Here is a 16,099-nt window from a genome sequence, read left to right as displayed (position 1 = left end):
CTAAAGGGGTCGGGGCCCTGGGGGCGTCCGGGCAGGGCCCAGTAGCGGTCACGGGAGACTGACAGCGTTCAGACGCACTGGCCGGGCCGGAGGCACAAGCTGCAGCTGACGGGCGCTGCCCCGCTGCCTGTCGAGCTGCCGGAGCAGCAGGTTCGGCTCTCCCTGCCCTCTCGCCCGGTGCCCCCTCTCGCCCCGGTCCCCCCTCTCGCCCCGCCTTCGTGCCACAGCGCCGGGCTCGGCTTGGCTCAGCCCGGGGTGCGGCCCGTGGGCCGGGGCGGCGCAGCCCCGGCCCCACCTGCGCCCGCCGGCTTGAAAGGGGAAGGCGGGCAGCTGGTGGCTGCATCCCTCCCTTCCTCTCTCTCTTCCCTCCTACTTCCCGCACCGCCGCGCCTCTCACTCGGGCCGCGCTCCGGCGGGACTCGCTGCAGGTGGGTGCTGGCACTGCGGCGGGGGCGGGCGGCAGCTGAGGCCGGTGCTTCTCGGCCCGTCCCACCGGGGAGGCTTCTCGGCTTCGCAGCGGCGGCGCTACCCCGCTGCGGGCCGTGGTGTCCTGCCCGGCTGTCGTGCGAGGAGGGTCCCTTCGCCCTGCGGCGTGGCGGGGTCGGTGGGATGCGCGGGCGGGGGCTGCCAGCCGCGCTCATGGTGAGCGCTGCAGGGCTGGGCTGAGCTTGCTTGGGCTGATGGCAGAGGCACCTGAGCGCTGCCCGACCAGGGAGACGGGGACAGGGACTCGTTCTGAACTCCCAGTTGTCAGCCCGGCCCCGGCTCTGCCCGGACGCGGGTGGGCAGCCTGGGTTGCTCCAGCGAGGCTGCTGATGGGCGCGAGTTCAGCATCTGCTTTAATGCGCAGGACCAGAGCCTTGGCACATGGACACGCGTTCAGAGTGCTTTTGTGTAACTTGCTTCATCTTCCTTTAGAAGATTACATCTCAGGAGTATCTTCCATCTCCTGTTCTGCCTCCTCTTCCTATGCAACCCTCTTCAACCTCTGTTTATGGCAGCTCAGCCAGGTCTCATTCCCCTGGCATGCTCAGAGCCAAGAAGCTCTTTGGTTTGATTGTGGGGTTTTTTTTACATGAGGGCGTCAATTGTTTCATTGAAGATAAGACTCATCCCTAGCTTCTCTACTCCTGTAACTCTGTCAAATGTGATCAGACTTGTCTGTCAGGCCTTTATCAGTCCCCAGAGCTTTCTACACAAGATTTCACAACCTTCTGGAGTGTTTAATAACTTTTCTTTTAATGTGGCGCTTCTCTACAGAAAGAAGCTGAAATGATGAGGCAGTAAATGGGAAGATTCTTTTCTTCCCCTCTTGACTGCTGCTCTAAAGTTTGGTGCACCTGTATCTTCCCAGTTTTCTCTGCAGTCTGAAGAACTTCTTTAACTTGACTGTCATACAAACATAACTTCTTCTTAAGACCAAATAATGCACTACCCTGTCATGTGCTCTCACTTTGAGGTCTATGGCTCACATGACTGTTTGGAAATGGCCCCAAGCTTTTCTTTCTCTTTCATCCAGGGATTACAAATAATGTTCTGACTTGCTTCCACACTGCAGACCTCAGACCACTCATGAGGAGCACAGTCTCAAATCAGCTGCTTCTGTCTTGCAGCCATGTTGTAAGCAAGAGGAAAAGGCTGTCCGGAAGAACTTGTTACTGCAGAGCACCCTGGTGTCACAAACCATCTCTGTTCCTTTCAAAAGACAAACAGGAAGCCTGTGGATATGGAATGGGGGAAATCTCACTTACCACCTAGACAGATTTAATGTATGATGAGAGGCCAGGTGGGGAAGCAGATGTGTGATGTCTGACACCATCCCCCAGTTCAAGGTCTTGAAGATGTGTGTAGTTTCAAATACTGTGACAAGGTCTTTATTTCTTTTCTCAGTTGTTATGGACCAGTATTTCCTTTAGTATCATGGTTCCCTGGCAGTGATCTATCGTCTGGCAACCTCCTGCTAGCCCACAGATTCCCACCTTGCTGTAGAACTTCCTCCATGTAATTCTTAATGAGACAGGAAGGATGTTGAAGATGGTCCAAAGGTCCAAAAGTTAGGAACTGTTTGGGGACTACATCAATCTTTGTCCAAAACAGATGAGCCAGAGCACTTCTGGTGCTGTTTTGTGGCAGCAGTAGCACCAACGTGGTGAAAAGTATAAATTATTCTGATGCTGACCTGATCACTGCTGTGATTGTTCCCTTTGGTCCTTTGGGGATCTTGATTTCCTTCATTCTCTGTGTTTGTAATGGGCTGCCATGAATATGTAGCTAGGAAAAATGCTGGAAAGGTATGTTGTTTTGAGCAGATCATCTGTGCACTATTCAGTCTGTGTGCAAGCAATATTTTAAAAAACCCTCAGGGTTGTAGGCTGCCAGGGGATGCTTATATCTGAAGGGGAGTTTTTTTCTTTATCATTGTTTTCTCTACTAAAATACTAATGCTAGTATTGGTGTACTGTAATACTAATATTAGTATACTGTAGTCCTAATACTAGTGTTTTAATGTTATTTACCCAGGTGACTCTGGTTAAGCCAGAGTCTGCGATAAACCAAAACCAGAGTACAGAAGCCCACCAAGCAGTGGGCTAGATGTGATTGATGGTTAAATTTCCCTATTTCAACCTGTGCTTTGTTAAGTTTGCATTGTACAGTACTGTATCCCCTAAGTTTTTACTAGGGATTCCCCATGGCAGCTCCTGCTTGTAGTGCAATATCCTTTTGCAGTGACAAAGTTGCTCTTGGAGCTGCATACCTGCCTGTTTTCACAGAGTCTTGGCTTCCATAAATTAGCTGCAGCTAGGCTTGCTGTCAACCTGATGGTAGCAGATGGTCCTGGTTTTTCTGGACCATACCCAACAGAACAGGCAACTTCAGTATCTTATTTCAGGAAGAATTTATAGCATCCAGGTGAAGATATCTTTTGCTTTTTGTTTTCAATGAATTCTGGTGCTTTGTTAACTCCTGAGAAGTTTGCAGTGAACACATTCCTTACTGTGGGCGAGACCTTCACAGAGACTAGGATGCAGGAGGGGAAATAATTCAGCCCCATGTGCATGGGCTTCCAGGTCCTAGGCAGGAAACAAGTAATATAAAAAAGTGGGGGAGGGGGAGATATGTAAATGGCAGTCCTTGCATTTCAGCCTGCTCGCTGCCTTTTCTTTGGGGGCTTCTTTGCCTAGACTGTTTCCTGTCAGAGGTTTCAGTACTTCAGCCTAATAAAAGGCACCTGAATTAAATTAGAGCTGTAGCTGCTCAGTTATTCCACTTAAATTGATTCGTGTAATTTTTGATCAATACCAGAGCCATACCCTGTTAAACAGGGCAAAATCACGGGACAAGTTTCATCCCAGTAAGAGGTTTCTCAGGGGCATTTCAGAGGGCTGTGCTCTCTCTGCTCCCTTTCTGCTGTCTCACTTTTCAGTGTCAATGCATTGCTGTCGCTTTGAAAGCAATCTCCCAGCAGCTGAAGGTGGCCAGGTGTGCAGGGTAGGGGAAATGTTGCTGCCTGCAGTGACAGTCTTGCTTCCCACTGCAGCAGGCTCTGGTCCTGCTCTACTGAGGTGCCTGCTCTTCCCTGAATGCTCCAGCAGTGAAACATTTGTGGCATGGGTTTTTCTGACAGTTCTCTTTAACCCTTACTCTGGCTGCCGGTGTTAACTGTGATGTTAGGGGCATTGCTCTGTGTAAATCAGCCAGCTGGCATGGTTCTGCCAAGCACTTGTCATGAAAACAGGGAAGGGTCTAATCTCTCTTTACAAGCCTCTTCCACTTGTAGTGGCAGGGTTATTTTTGCAGTATTTATGTGATGTATGCACTATACCAGGACTTCCAGTCCACAAACAAGGAGATGGTTCTGTCTACTCTGCTCTCAGGCCTAGTGTGGGATCTGTCATTTACTTGGATTTTGCACCTCTGTCAAGGCACAAGCTGTGATTTCACCTTCCCAGAGAATCACATTCCCATGCCCAGGTGTTTGAAGGTTTCTATTGAAGACTACTTGCCTGCAGTAGCTGAGCTCCAGTAGCCAGAGAGCTGCGCTGGCCACAGCACCTGCCCAGGCTGCAGGATCCTGCTGCAGAGCTCATGGAGCAGCTTTGGGTCAGTAAGAGGTAAACCAGGGAGGTGAGCAGCTGGATTTTGAGCCTTCCCTCATCTGGGCTGTTTAGCCCTTGTCTAGGTCTGGGACTTCCTTCCCCTTTGCTATCAACCTGAGACTGCAACAATGACTAGTTGCTGAACAAGGGACAGAGAGCCCTTGTGCCCTTTGTGCTGGTAGTTAGCCTTCATCATATCCCAATAGCACTAAAAATCAGGGATCTGTCTGGTGTATCCAGCACAGCTCTAGGGCTGGAGGTATGACCAGGGTACGTCTCCAGGCATGGACAGAGCAGAGATTATCTCTGGTGATATTGAGCTGGAGCAGGAAAAAAGGTCTCTTCCTGCAGCCTGGCATCCTCTCACCTCTTAGCAAGGTTTACAGCCTCCCTTGTTGCTTGGGCAGGGAGAAGAGGTTCCTGAGCCAGCACCTTTAGGGATTGCTCCTGATTTTGGAAGGGATGAAACCACCAAGAGCAGTTTGCAAGTCTCACTGTGTCAGCATCTGCCCCTAACCTGAGGGCTGAGATTGACAGCTTACTTGTCATTTGGATTTTGGTAGTCCCCAGGGGGTCCTGGCTGAGCTGAGGGTCTCAGCAATGTCTGGCACATAGGTCCATGGCAGAACACAGTTCTTGCTGAAGATGGGTGACAAATTTTCTTTAAAAAACTATTCCTTTTACCCAGACTATTTCTTCATCTTTTACTTGTTGCCTAATGAGAAAACACCCTACCCACATATAAAACCTCTTCTACTCTTCTTGGCATACTTATGTGCATGTATGACCCATTAGGTGCCCCAGGACAAGCCTATACCTGCTTCTGTCCTTAACTCCCTGCCATCCCAGAGGAGATCAGCAGTACACGGCAGCCATCCTTCCCATGTTTCCTGGAAGCGGCATGTGCTCCTGGATCTGCTGTGAATGTCATAGCCAAATGCTTTACCTTCCCTGGTGTTGGGCAGGATAAGTTCCCTTTGGGCCTCTCGGGTAATCTGAGTACCAGACCAGCTTTGTGGGCTATAGCTCTGTTTTGACCAACACTTTGCCACAGGCCCACCTGTTTCCTGCTGTTAGAGAGGCAGGATGCTGGGCAGATCCTTACTTTCCTTGCAGAGCTTATGCTTTCTTCTCTCCAGCCCATCACCTTTGTCTACATTCTCCTAGAGCTTTTGTTCTGTGGGTCCAACTACCCCCTTGGTGTCTGTTAGCTTTTCTCATGTTTCTCATCACTTGTGTGGGCACAGCCGCACAGTTGACCCTGGGTGGGAAGGGTTGGGAGTCCAAGCACTAGCAGGAATTGCCTTTGAAACAGGATAGGGTCACAACCAGCAGCTGCTCTGTTTCTTTCCCATGTCCTGTCCCCACATGGGACAAGAAAGCAATGGAGGAAGAAGAGAGCAGTTTTACTCTCCCATGTCTGCGCCCAGAGATAGTCAGCTGCTGAGGGTAGTCTGAAGATTGTATTTAGCAGAATCTTGTCTGTTAATTTCTTTCCCACATCTTAATTGATCAAGCACTAGTGGAGAGGCTGTCAGAAAATCTTGTACCAAATTCCACTCTACCACGTCCCTGCAACCCCATCAGGGCTTAGTGTGTGGGGGCCATCCAAAATCCACTTCTAGTTGTTCCCCTTGTAACTTCTTCCCCTTCCCACTGCTGCTTCCTAGCATGTCTGAACTGGGTTCCTGCTTCTGACTATTCCCAAATAATTATCACATAATTCTTCTCCCAAAATAATGCTAGGTGTGGGTGAGGCACGTTCGTTTCCAGTGATGTAGCAACATCCCTTACACAACAGAAATCTTGGGTGTTTCACCAAACTGAAGAGAGGATGACGGCTTTAGGAGTGTGACTAAGGGGCATCAGTGTGCCATAGGTGTTGCATGTTATCTCTGGGATTGCTTTCTGGGTTTACCTTTTTCTAGTGGATGAGTATCCTGGCACCTGCTTTCCCTTGCCAGCCCTTTCCCCAGAGCCTCCCATGACTGATCCATACTGGAGCAACTCTCTGTCCAGACTGTTGCTGTGCTCTCTGGGATTGCAGTTCCTCTCAGAGGGTCCTGCTGTGACCTGGATTTGCTCCCACCCTGTTTGTGCTGAGCAAGGTGCCTTGCCAGCCATGTGAGGGCCAAAGCCAGAGCATACCTCTTGGCATTCCCACCAAGCTCTGCAGGCCTCCCTGCGATCTTACACAGACATCAAGGGCTCAGAGAGAACCAGCTGTTCTGGCTGGACAGAAATAAAAATAAAATCCAGCTGAGCTGGTTCTGTAGCGGTAAACAGGGACTGAGCAGCAAGTGTCCCTGCTGGTGCAGTGACCCAGCAGAGCTCCTCCAGCCACTCACCCTCTGTAACTCTGTGTGAGTCAGTCTGCTAGTTTTTGAGCCTTAGGAGCACAGAGAAGAGGTGTTCTGGAAAACTCCCCTGAAAAGACCCTGATATCTGGCTTGGTCTTTTTGTGGCTTTTTTTTTTTTTTAGGGCAACACAGGGTAGATGGGGATGGATGTTCCCCAGTGAAGAACTCCAGACTGCTCTTTTTTCCCAGCTCATGAGCTTCTGGCTTGCAGCTACAATTGCAACTGTTAGTTGTTGAGTGCATGACAGAGATACTACATTAATGGCATGTTTGTCTCCTTGCAGTGATGAAGATGATGAAGGTGCTACCGTGCCCTGCTGCTCTTCTTTTCCTAATGACTACATTCACTGTGGAGCCATGTCACTGTGCCAAGGTGCTGATCATGCCCACCATAGTCTTTGACAGCCACTTGCGAGTCTTCATGCGGGTGGCAGAGGCACTAAGTGACCGGGGCCATGACCCTGTGCTGCTACTTCATGAAGGTCGGGATGTGGAAACCTCCCTGCCTGGCTTTCGTGTGCAGAGGTACTGGGGTATCTTCAGCACAGAGAGTGCAGATGCCTGGGTGCAGGAGAAGATAAAGCGTGTCTTTCAAGGGAAGATGACCTCTCTGGAGGTGTTTTCATTTTTGGAGAAGTACCTGGAAAACTGTGACCTAGTACTGGGAAACTCTACCCTTCTGCAGAAGCTCCAGTGGGAGCACTTTGACCTGCTTTTGGTGGACCCCAACGAGATGTGTGGATTTATCCTGGCCCATATCCTACAAGTCAAATACTCTGTGATTTCCACTGGTTTCTGGTTCCCAGCAGAGATTGGTGCCACCTCCCCCATTGCCTATGTCCCTGAATTCAACTCCCTGATGACAGACAGGATGGGCTTCTTTGGTAGGACGTGGAATCTCCTAGTCTACATAATAACTCGTGTGGCTACAAAACTGGTCATCCTGCCCAAGTTTGAACGTCTCATGGAGAAGCATAGGGTGGTGCCTAAGACATCCATGTTGGACCTTGTTCATGGAACTAGTCTTTTCTTCCTCTGTAATGATGTGGTGTTGGACTTTCCCCGTCCAACGCTCCCCCATGTCGTTTTCACAGGGGGGATCCTCGCTGAGCCTGCAAAGCCCCTTCCAGTGGTAAGTGCGAGAAAGCTTTGATCTATGATTGCACATTAACTGGGGAAGCTACTTACTACAGATCTTCTTTGGAAGAACCTTGTAAAAGTTCTGAAGCCCCAAGAGTCTGGAAAGCTCCTGTGTTTTGGTGCTTGTGGGTGCATCGGGGAGACAGAGAACACTGAGGGCTGTCAGGCTGCAGGGAGGATGTAGAATTAAGTGGTCCACTCTGAAGTGGGATTTGGCCTCACTGTCCATGTAAAATGGTGTGTGGAATTCCTAAACTGAAAGTGTTGCCCTTGGGACTTGATCATGAATAGTTTGTTTGCTCCTCTGCTAAAGTGGAAATGGGAAGAACAATCAATCTTCCTTGTTTCATCACTGATATATGTTAATCCAGAGTTTCCTCCTTCACCCTATTTCTCACAGAGCATTTCTGCCCTTGAACTTGTAGTCTTAAGAAACCACAGGGGTGAGCTATTCTTGTTCCTTCATTAAATTCAATGCAAAATCCCAAAGTGTAGAAAACTGAAGGGTATCATCCCCTTTTTCTCAAGATTCAGTCCTGAAAACTCTTCTCAAGACTTTCTCCAGCCTATGCCTCACTAATCCCAGGAATAAATTCAGAGGGACAAGCTCCTAAAGCCTCTGACTGAAGACAGCATTGGAACAGAGCAGGGCTTACCACTTTTACAAACATTGAGGGGAAATAAACCTGGATAATAAAACTTGGGCAGTCAAGATGTCCTGGTGTCCTGACTAAGGGCCTGAAATGGAGACAAGATTTCAGCTTCCAAATTATTAGAGACCTGTGGATGTCAATATTTTTCAGTTAAAAAAAAGTGAGATCAGGTGCCTTAAAAAGAAGGTCTCCAGATGTGTCTGACTGCACGTCAGCCTTGCCTACATGGCATGGCCTGCAGGTAATGAAATGCACGTAGGGTGCTCCAAAAGCTGGGTCAGAGGGTAGCTGCCTCACAGCTCTTGCAAAATGCTGGCTTGGTCCAACCTGGTCACATACACACCTGCCTTATAAAGAAGGGAGTTGTTTGCTAGGGCATTACTCATGTGCTTCACAACTTCCAGAACAGATCCCAGGGCAACTAAGGAAGAATGATGGAGATAAGTCTGGAGCCCTGCAATAGGTGGTGGCTGTCATGCTGGCAGGTAGGCATGTCTGTGTCCACGTTATGGGATGCCAGCAGAAGAGAGGGCCTCTGTAGGTCTAGGTGTATCTTAAAGAATGTCCCATCTGAAATGGAGCAGGGTTATTAAGATAATTAAGATGTTTAATTCCTCCTATTTGAAACACTATGATTTTGAGTGCTTCTAATTAGGACTTGGTTAAATATAGATAATGTATTTGAGAGAAAGTGAGAACATTTGGTGGTCAACCATGCTTCCCTGGCAACTTCAATGCTGTTTCTGAAAGTCAAATATTATGGCCCAATTGTAATGGATAACATAATCACTTGGTTTAGGAGTTGCTGTACTTTTATTCAGAAAAGGAAAACTAGCACTTTCTCTTCTGTAGCAGTTTCAGTGGTTGTACTGCTCAAAGGATGTGAAACCCAAAAGAATGGAGACACCAAAATATCTCTGTTGTAAACTTTTTGATTCTTGGATTGTTTTAGGGCACTCTAAGTATTTCTGCAAAGATAGGCTTGCATCTCTGAAGCGTACAACAAAGGAGAAGTATCCCCAGAGAGTTACACTAAGATGTGCTTTGTAACTCTTTTGTACTATGATCCCCCAACTTTTTTTATTGAAAAAGATTTTTATTAAACTTCCCTAAAATGCCCCTGACTGGGATACATGGGAAACTTGAAGCAGGACAGAACTCATAATGAGAAATAGACTCAGCCCAGCCTGGCATAAAAGGGAATAGTCCATGTTTGCCCCACAGCAGCTGTGGTTGCTGATTTCTTCTCCCTGCTACCTTCTGGGTTTGGTTGAAAAAAGTACACACTCTGTTCTAGGTACAAGCCTGTTTATGTAGCATTACAGGTAACCTCTAAATGAAGGACAAATAACTGTGGGTTTTACTGGATCTGTAGCTACCTCTCTGTCCAGTGATCAAAAACTAAATCTGTTGCCTGCAAGTAGCTATCGAGGATGGGTAGAAGTCTCCTGTCAAGATGGCAAGACCTTCTGCCACTTCCAGGAGAGTTTGTAGGAACTCTCCAGCAAGATTATGCTCCTAACTGTGTGATGTTTTGTCTGTTGTATCAGCCTGCATCTAGAGAGCCTGACAGTCATCCTGTCTTAGTGGTGAAAGGAAAATAGCCCTCCTCTTTTTACTCGAATTTCCTTCTGTCCCCTGGCTGTTCCTATGTGGGCCCTATGTTTTCAGAACCTTTCTTGTCAAAGAGTAATTGTGTTACCTCCAATGAAGGAGATAATGCTATGAAATGCAAGTTTTGGCCACCTCCCTGCAAACTCCCAAGGCCAGCAGGTGCTCAAATAATTTCTGGCTGGCTGGGTACAAAAATCACAGTGGTTTTAGAGTTCATTGCCTGGTGAAAACCGTGTAGCTTTGTGCTCCAGGTGGATTTGGCTTCGTCTTCTCTGGGGACAGCTTTCTACTGACAGAGGCAAGAATGGGAAGGGCCTTTCTGCAACAATACTTCAAGGCAGCTGTGTGTGTTTTGCCCACAGGGTCTGCGTCTCTGGGTGGAAGCAGCAGAGGCGGGTGTCGTTGTTGTCTCCTTTGGCATCGGGATCCGAGCTCTTCCAAGCGATTTGGTGGAGAAGATGGCTGGTGCATTTGCTCGCCTCCCGCAAAGGGTGGTGTGGAGGTGAAGAGGGAATGGGATTCATTTTCACTTGAGTTGGATGAAAAACAGTGTTGAGGGGTTATTCATTTCAAATCACAGAATTTGCTTTCTGTCTCTTGGTCTGACTGAATTTATTATTGTTCTCTATGTGTTTCTCTTCCCCTTTTTTCCCCTTCCTCTGTCTCCTCCCACAGATATTTTGGTCAGAAGCCAAGAAACCTGGGTGAGAATACGCTGATGATGGGGTGGCTGCCCCAGAATGACCTGCTAGGTAAGGCTGGGTTCTGTTTATGTGTGTGCTGCTAGCAACATCCCTGGAGTTTAGCCCAAACCACAGCAAAGGCATATAAGGATAACAGCACCTGTGTGGGTCTAAATCTGTTGCTTCTCGTGTGTCTGATATGTACAAAACATGATCCTCACCTAACACCTGCTTGAAGCTGCTTGGCTCCTGTCTCCCTTCTCCTCCAGGCTCTACTCAGCATTTTTGGGCTGCCGAAAGCCCGATGTATTCCCGAAGGGTAGCATCCTCTCTGCTCAGCATGCCTGTTTTTCCCTAAAACATGCATCAACACTGTGTGTTGAGGAACCCCCTGGTAGCCCTGTTGCAACATGGAAGGCACTGACTTGCTGCTGTTTCTTTACCTGCAGGCCACCCCAATGTGAAAGCCTTTGTCAGCCACTGTGGGATGAATGGTATATTTGAGGCAATTTACCACGGTGTGCCAGTGGTGGGCTTTCCTTTCTATGGGGACCAGTTTGACATCATGACCAGAGTGCAGGCAAAGGGCATGGGTATCCTCATGGACTGGAGCAGAGTAAAAGAAGAGGAGCTTTACCAGGCTGTCATCACAGTCATCTCTGACCCCAGGTGAGGCATCTGGAAGCATCGAGCTCTTCCTTGGTGCAGACAGTGTGTAGGGACCAGTGTGACTTTGTGTTGACCCCTACACCGGCTGTAGTGGCTTCTGGACCAAGCACAGTTGTAAGCATTGCTCAGCTGGCCAGATGTGTCACTGCCTCAAAATCCTCAGATGCAGTGCAGGAGGAGATACTGCAGCATTTGCTGCTAGAGAGTGTGATCTAGTTTGACTGACTAATGTTCTTACCAAGTTTTCTGAGATACTGGGGAGCAGACCTCTTCTCCTAATGCCAGCCTGTCATAAGGGAGAGTGAGATCACAGCTTCACATTGGGACCTCCCTGGACTTGTCCAAACAACTTCCTGTAGAAACAGACAGGGAACTGCAGGTAATGCTCCATCTGCTCCTTCTGACAATCATATACTCTGCTCTTTCCTAGAACTGAAGCAGGAAGAGAAAAGTGGCACAGGGCTCCCGTTTTCTAACGGGACATGTGCAACTGCTGGTTTTTGAAATGCTCTCTGAGACCTTGATTTTTTAAATAGTTTATATTTCTTACCTATTAAGAGGTGTTGCAGTTTGGTACCTTGAAGGGTTTGGCCACTCATCAAGTGTGTAACTTTTGCTTGATGCTGGGTGAGGTCTTAGGGTGCAACTCCTCTCAGAAAGTGCAATACACATGAACTCACTGAACAGGTACTTGCAAGCCAAACTGTCAGTGTTGTTTACAAAACACAAAGTAAAATACACTCTGGCTTGTGCCTTCATGGCTGGCAAGTACCATCAGAGTGGCTTCCAGAAGAAGAATGGAAGAAATTTGCCCCTCTCCCAAGGTATTATTTGGGACTTGAAAGTATCACTGGATGTCTCAGACCACTTCTCAGGTACAAAGCTTCTGTAAAAAGGTAAATGTCTTGTCATCTTCCCTTGCAGCTACAGAAAAGCAGCCCAGCACATCTCAGCTCTGCACCTGGACAGACCAATGCACGCTCTCAACAGGACAGTTTATTGGCTGGAGTACATCCTTCGTCACGATGGGGCACCCTACCTTCGCCCTGCTGTCTACGACCTCTCCTTCTATGAGTATTTCTGCCTGGACATCCTGGCTCTTCTCTTGCTATGTCTGGCTAGTATTGGATTTGTTCTCTACAAATCCGTGGTGTGGTGCAGAAGGAAGGGGGCCAGCCCTGTGTATCAGAATGGAAGTTGCATGAAAGGCCACTTCACAGATGAAAAAAAACTGCAGTAGTGGCCAGTGTGTTCCAGGGCATATCCCATCACTGTGAAATGAACTGCTGCTGTGCCAAGAAATGTATGGCATGCAGGCACGGAGAGGGGTGAAAGATCTGCAGGTCTGGATGAGAAGAGAGTGGGGAGGGAGGAGTGTTGCAAAGGCCTGTGTGCACACCTCTGTGTACAGCACCTGTGGGCGGGGGGGTGAATTCAGGCGTGGGTGGGAGCACTTGGCCAGGATGCTGGGAATGGGGCATGGGTAGGTAGACTTCCAGGGAGGAGTGCAAGTTGTTCCCTTTGTATTGCACATTGGTTTAGATGCTGGTGTTGCTCTTCTGGCTTTTTGGATCATGGAGGCTCTGGAGGTAGGAACAGCATTTCATGTGCAGCAGACACCGTTTTGCCTCTGCCTTGTTACTAAGAGCCCCAGCAGTTGGGATACCTTTATGTGCAGATGAGAACTGAAGCAGAGCTGTGGACAAGGAAGGGCACTGAAAGTACCATCTACAAGAGAGAAAAATTGGTCTGTTTTAAGTTCTGCGGGTAAATATTGTTCTTTCTGCTTCAGTCAATACTCTGCAATTCTGTTTGTGTTTGAGCTAAATTATTGTTTTTTAAAATAAACTTATATTCTTTCTCCTGTGTGGCAGTTCTCCGGTCTTGGTTTAATGTGAACCTGTGATTCCTGTGACAGGAAGTGGTTCAAGCAAGATTAAAGTGCTTTTTCTCTCTCATTACTGCTGCTATGGTCTCCACATACCCCCATCAACAATTTTTTGGCCTTTCTGCAGGCTTTCGTGCAGTGCCTTCCCTCCTCTGCCTTCATGTGGCACACACCCATGCCCATAGCATCTCCAAACCTGTGATGAAAGAAAAATCTGGGACAGATGTGCCAGGACCACAGGAGGAGCAGCCAATAGCTCAGAGAGCTGGTCATAGGCAGTGGGCCATACACCATATTTATAGAAGCAGCAAGCTCTGCCCTTTCTGAAGAAAAAGGAAATGCCTGCTCATTTTGATGTGAATAGACAATACTGTTGCCCCACATGGGACATGGTATGGAGTGATACCTAATGTGTTTTTACTCACCCTGGACTCTAAGGCAAACCTAATGGGTGCAGTTGTACAACCTGTGCACAGCATTGTCTGATGGTCCCACTGCCAGTGCCCCACACTGAGGATCAAGGGCTCTGCTCCGTGCTCCCACTGGGGCCACTGCAGTGCTGGCACGAGTTGGAGAGTAACCTCACTGCCACAGCTGCCCTCACTGGTGGTTCTAGGCTCTGACCTTGCTTGCTGTTCCATGTGTTTCTTTTTCCAGATGAAAGATGTGTTTCTATATGCAACCTGTGAAACAATAGTTTGGCTGGGCTTCTAGGATGCTGTAGGTTGGGATAGTGCCTGTCTCTGAACTGGGGGCTCTTCTGAGGCCAGGCAGTGCTGTCTTCCCTCCCCAACCCTCAGGTTGCAGAGGGGCGAACATGACTTTGGACGACCCATCAGCCTCGCTCTGTAGCAGCCCTTTGTGGCTTCATTCCCTCTGAGCTGAGGATGTGGAGCCTAATAGTTCCCAATGGGAGGCAGAGGGAGATCAGAGCACAGTACTAATAGATATTAGGGGAAAATGGGCATTGTAGATTAGTAGTAGGAGCACTGCCTGCCTGGCACCTTTCTGTCTGCAAGTTGAAATTCAGAAGTTGATGGGATTTGGGGTTTATTTTTAGATAAAAAAGAGATATTGCCCCAAGTTTTCAGCATTCTTGCCTGTTGCCAGTTGCACTATGGTGACCTTGTTGTCATCTCCTAGCAGATGAATTTGGACAAGGGGGTGGAGGTGGGGCATTTTGTAATCTCTGAGGTGGAAGAAGGAGATCATTAATGCTGCCTACGTGAGAGTTTGTATGTTTAGATTAGGCTGAATATAGCAAAAGAGTTGGCAAGCTTGCAGCTTGGTTGGATTGTTTTGAACTTGGAAAAATAAAAAGAGGGAGAGGACAAACACACCATGTTTGCAAACTGACAAACATGTACACCAACAGAGGCACTGTGGCCTGATAAGGACAGAGACCTGCACATTGCTTTGTTTGCAAGCAAAAGAGCAGAGAGAAATATTTAGGACCCAAGAGCCTGTGTGGGCTTAAAAAAATGTGAGTCTATTTTCCTATGCTTCCTTCTTGCTATTCACAATTTCAGAAAGAAGTTCAAGCAAGCACCACATGCAGCATTAGCATGTTGTCTCCTATCAGATATGCTCTTAACTTCTTGAACTTCTCATGGCTGCTTTCATTCCCACAGGTATTGCAGAGTTAGGAGGCATGTCTATCGAGAGAGTCAAGATATATATTAAAGTTTATTAAAAAATGATTCCACAATTTGGTGACAACTCCTTCTAATGGAGTAAAGCACTGACCTGCCCAAGGACCCTGTGAGTAAGAAGTGGGCATTCAAAAAGCACCCCTGAAGTAAAGAGTCTTCCCTAGGGAAAGCTGTGAACTGGCTTAGAAATTGTCAGGAGCCATTCTTTAAGTTATAAGGTGGTTTTACAGAAATATTTCAATATACTCATTATACTTTTTAAAGATGAAGGCTCCTCTAGATTTTCCAGATTTATTCCTGTCCTCTGTAAATCTTTTCCTATTAAACACATAGCTTTCTCTCTTTTCTCCTTGCTATTCTTTCAGTCTTGAATACAGAAGAAAAGTATAACAAGGCCTTAAGCTAGTTATTAAGTTAAATTAGGAATAATGAGTAGCCTGTCACACACATTAAAAGCCACGGTGGGGGAAGGGATGTAGGTGAGCTTTATCCTTCATGCAGCTCTGCCTTCATCTCAGTCCCTGATCTCTGGGCACAGGGCCTGCAGTTTCAGACTGCCCTGCCTGTCATACGTACTGAGGCACACACGCAGGGCTGTGGTGTAACTTGGAAAATTAAAAAATAGAAACTGTGGTTTATGAGGCAGAAAGCAGGGATCAAGCTTTTTTTTTTTTTTTTTTTGCCTTCTTTTTTTTTCCCCCCCTCAAGAAAAAGTAGGACATGAGTCAATACTTTTCAGAAGACTGAAGAGGCCTCACCCAAGAGCTGTAACCCCAGCTGAGCTGTGCACAGGGCACAGCTGCCTTCTGCCCTTCTGTCTTGCTCCTGGTAGGGCAGAGGGATCATGAGCAGGTTCCAGCAACACCCCCAGTCTTGCTGCTGCGTGCGGATCTCCCTGCAAGGGCCCCGAGTGGCTCCAAGTGCGGCAGGGAGGTGTTTGGGGCACGCTTGAGCCAGCTTTTCAGGTTCACCCGGCCCCACAGCTCCTCACAAAACTTCTCTGAGTGAGGCACAGCAGCCCTGTGATTGGGAGCCATCCCGGCTTGGAAACACGCTGGGTTTGCAAATGAATGTTTTTTCCAGGTGATGGCTGCGCAGCTCTTCCCAAACCCTGGGCTGGGGGCACCTCCTTGTGGGAAATAGGGAAGGGGTGAAGCCACACACTCGCATGGCTCCTCTCCTTAGCCAAGTGCCAGTGGCTGCAGCATTGCTGGAGCACGCAGTGGGGCCTGGCACTGCCTCGGAGGCTGCTCCCCTGAAGGACTTTGCAACCAGCTCATAAACTACTGCTGCTCCAGCCTCAGTGTTGGCTTTGGAAGGGTCCCCGCACACCAACCACTGGC

The 16,099-nt window shown here is 48.2% G+C and overlaps 1 protein-coding gene across 1 annotated transcript; it reads left to right on the top strand.

The window, feature by feature from the left end:
* Positions 1 to 305: 305 nt before the first annotated feature.
* LOC104697059 (2-hydroxyacylsphingosine 1-beta-galactosyltransferase-like) lies at positions 306 to 13,089 on the top strand. The gene is made up of 6 exons (XM_010411634.4): positions 306 to 428; positions 6,742 to 7,589; positions 10,227 to 10,366; positions 10,540 to 10,616; positions 10,997 to 11,216; positions 12,141 to 13,089. The coding sequence occupies exons 2-6, from the start codon at positions 6,744 to 6,746 to the stop codon at positions 12,454 to 12,456; spliced, it is 1,599 nt and encodes a 532-aa protein (XP_010409936.1). The 5' UTR covers positions 306 to 428; positions 6,742 to 6,743; the 3' UTR covers positions 12,457 to 13,089.
* The last annotated feature ends 3,010 nt before the right edge of the window (positions 13,090 to 16,099 follow it).

Source organism: Corvus cornix, chromosome 6 (assembly GCF_000738735.6).
Source record: "Corvus cornix cornix isolate S_Up_H32 chromosome 6, ASM73873v5, whole genome shotgun sequence".
In the NCBI taxonomy this organism is placed as follows: Eukaryota; Metazoa; Chordata; class Aves; order Passeriformes; family Corvidae; genus Corvus; species Corvus cornix.
The sequence above is the reverse complement of the archived record's forward strand: the minus strand, read 5'-3'. Positions and strand labels throughout refer to the sequence as shown.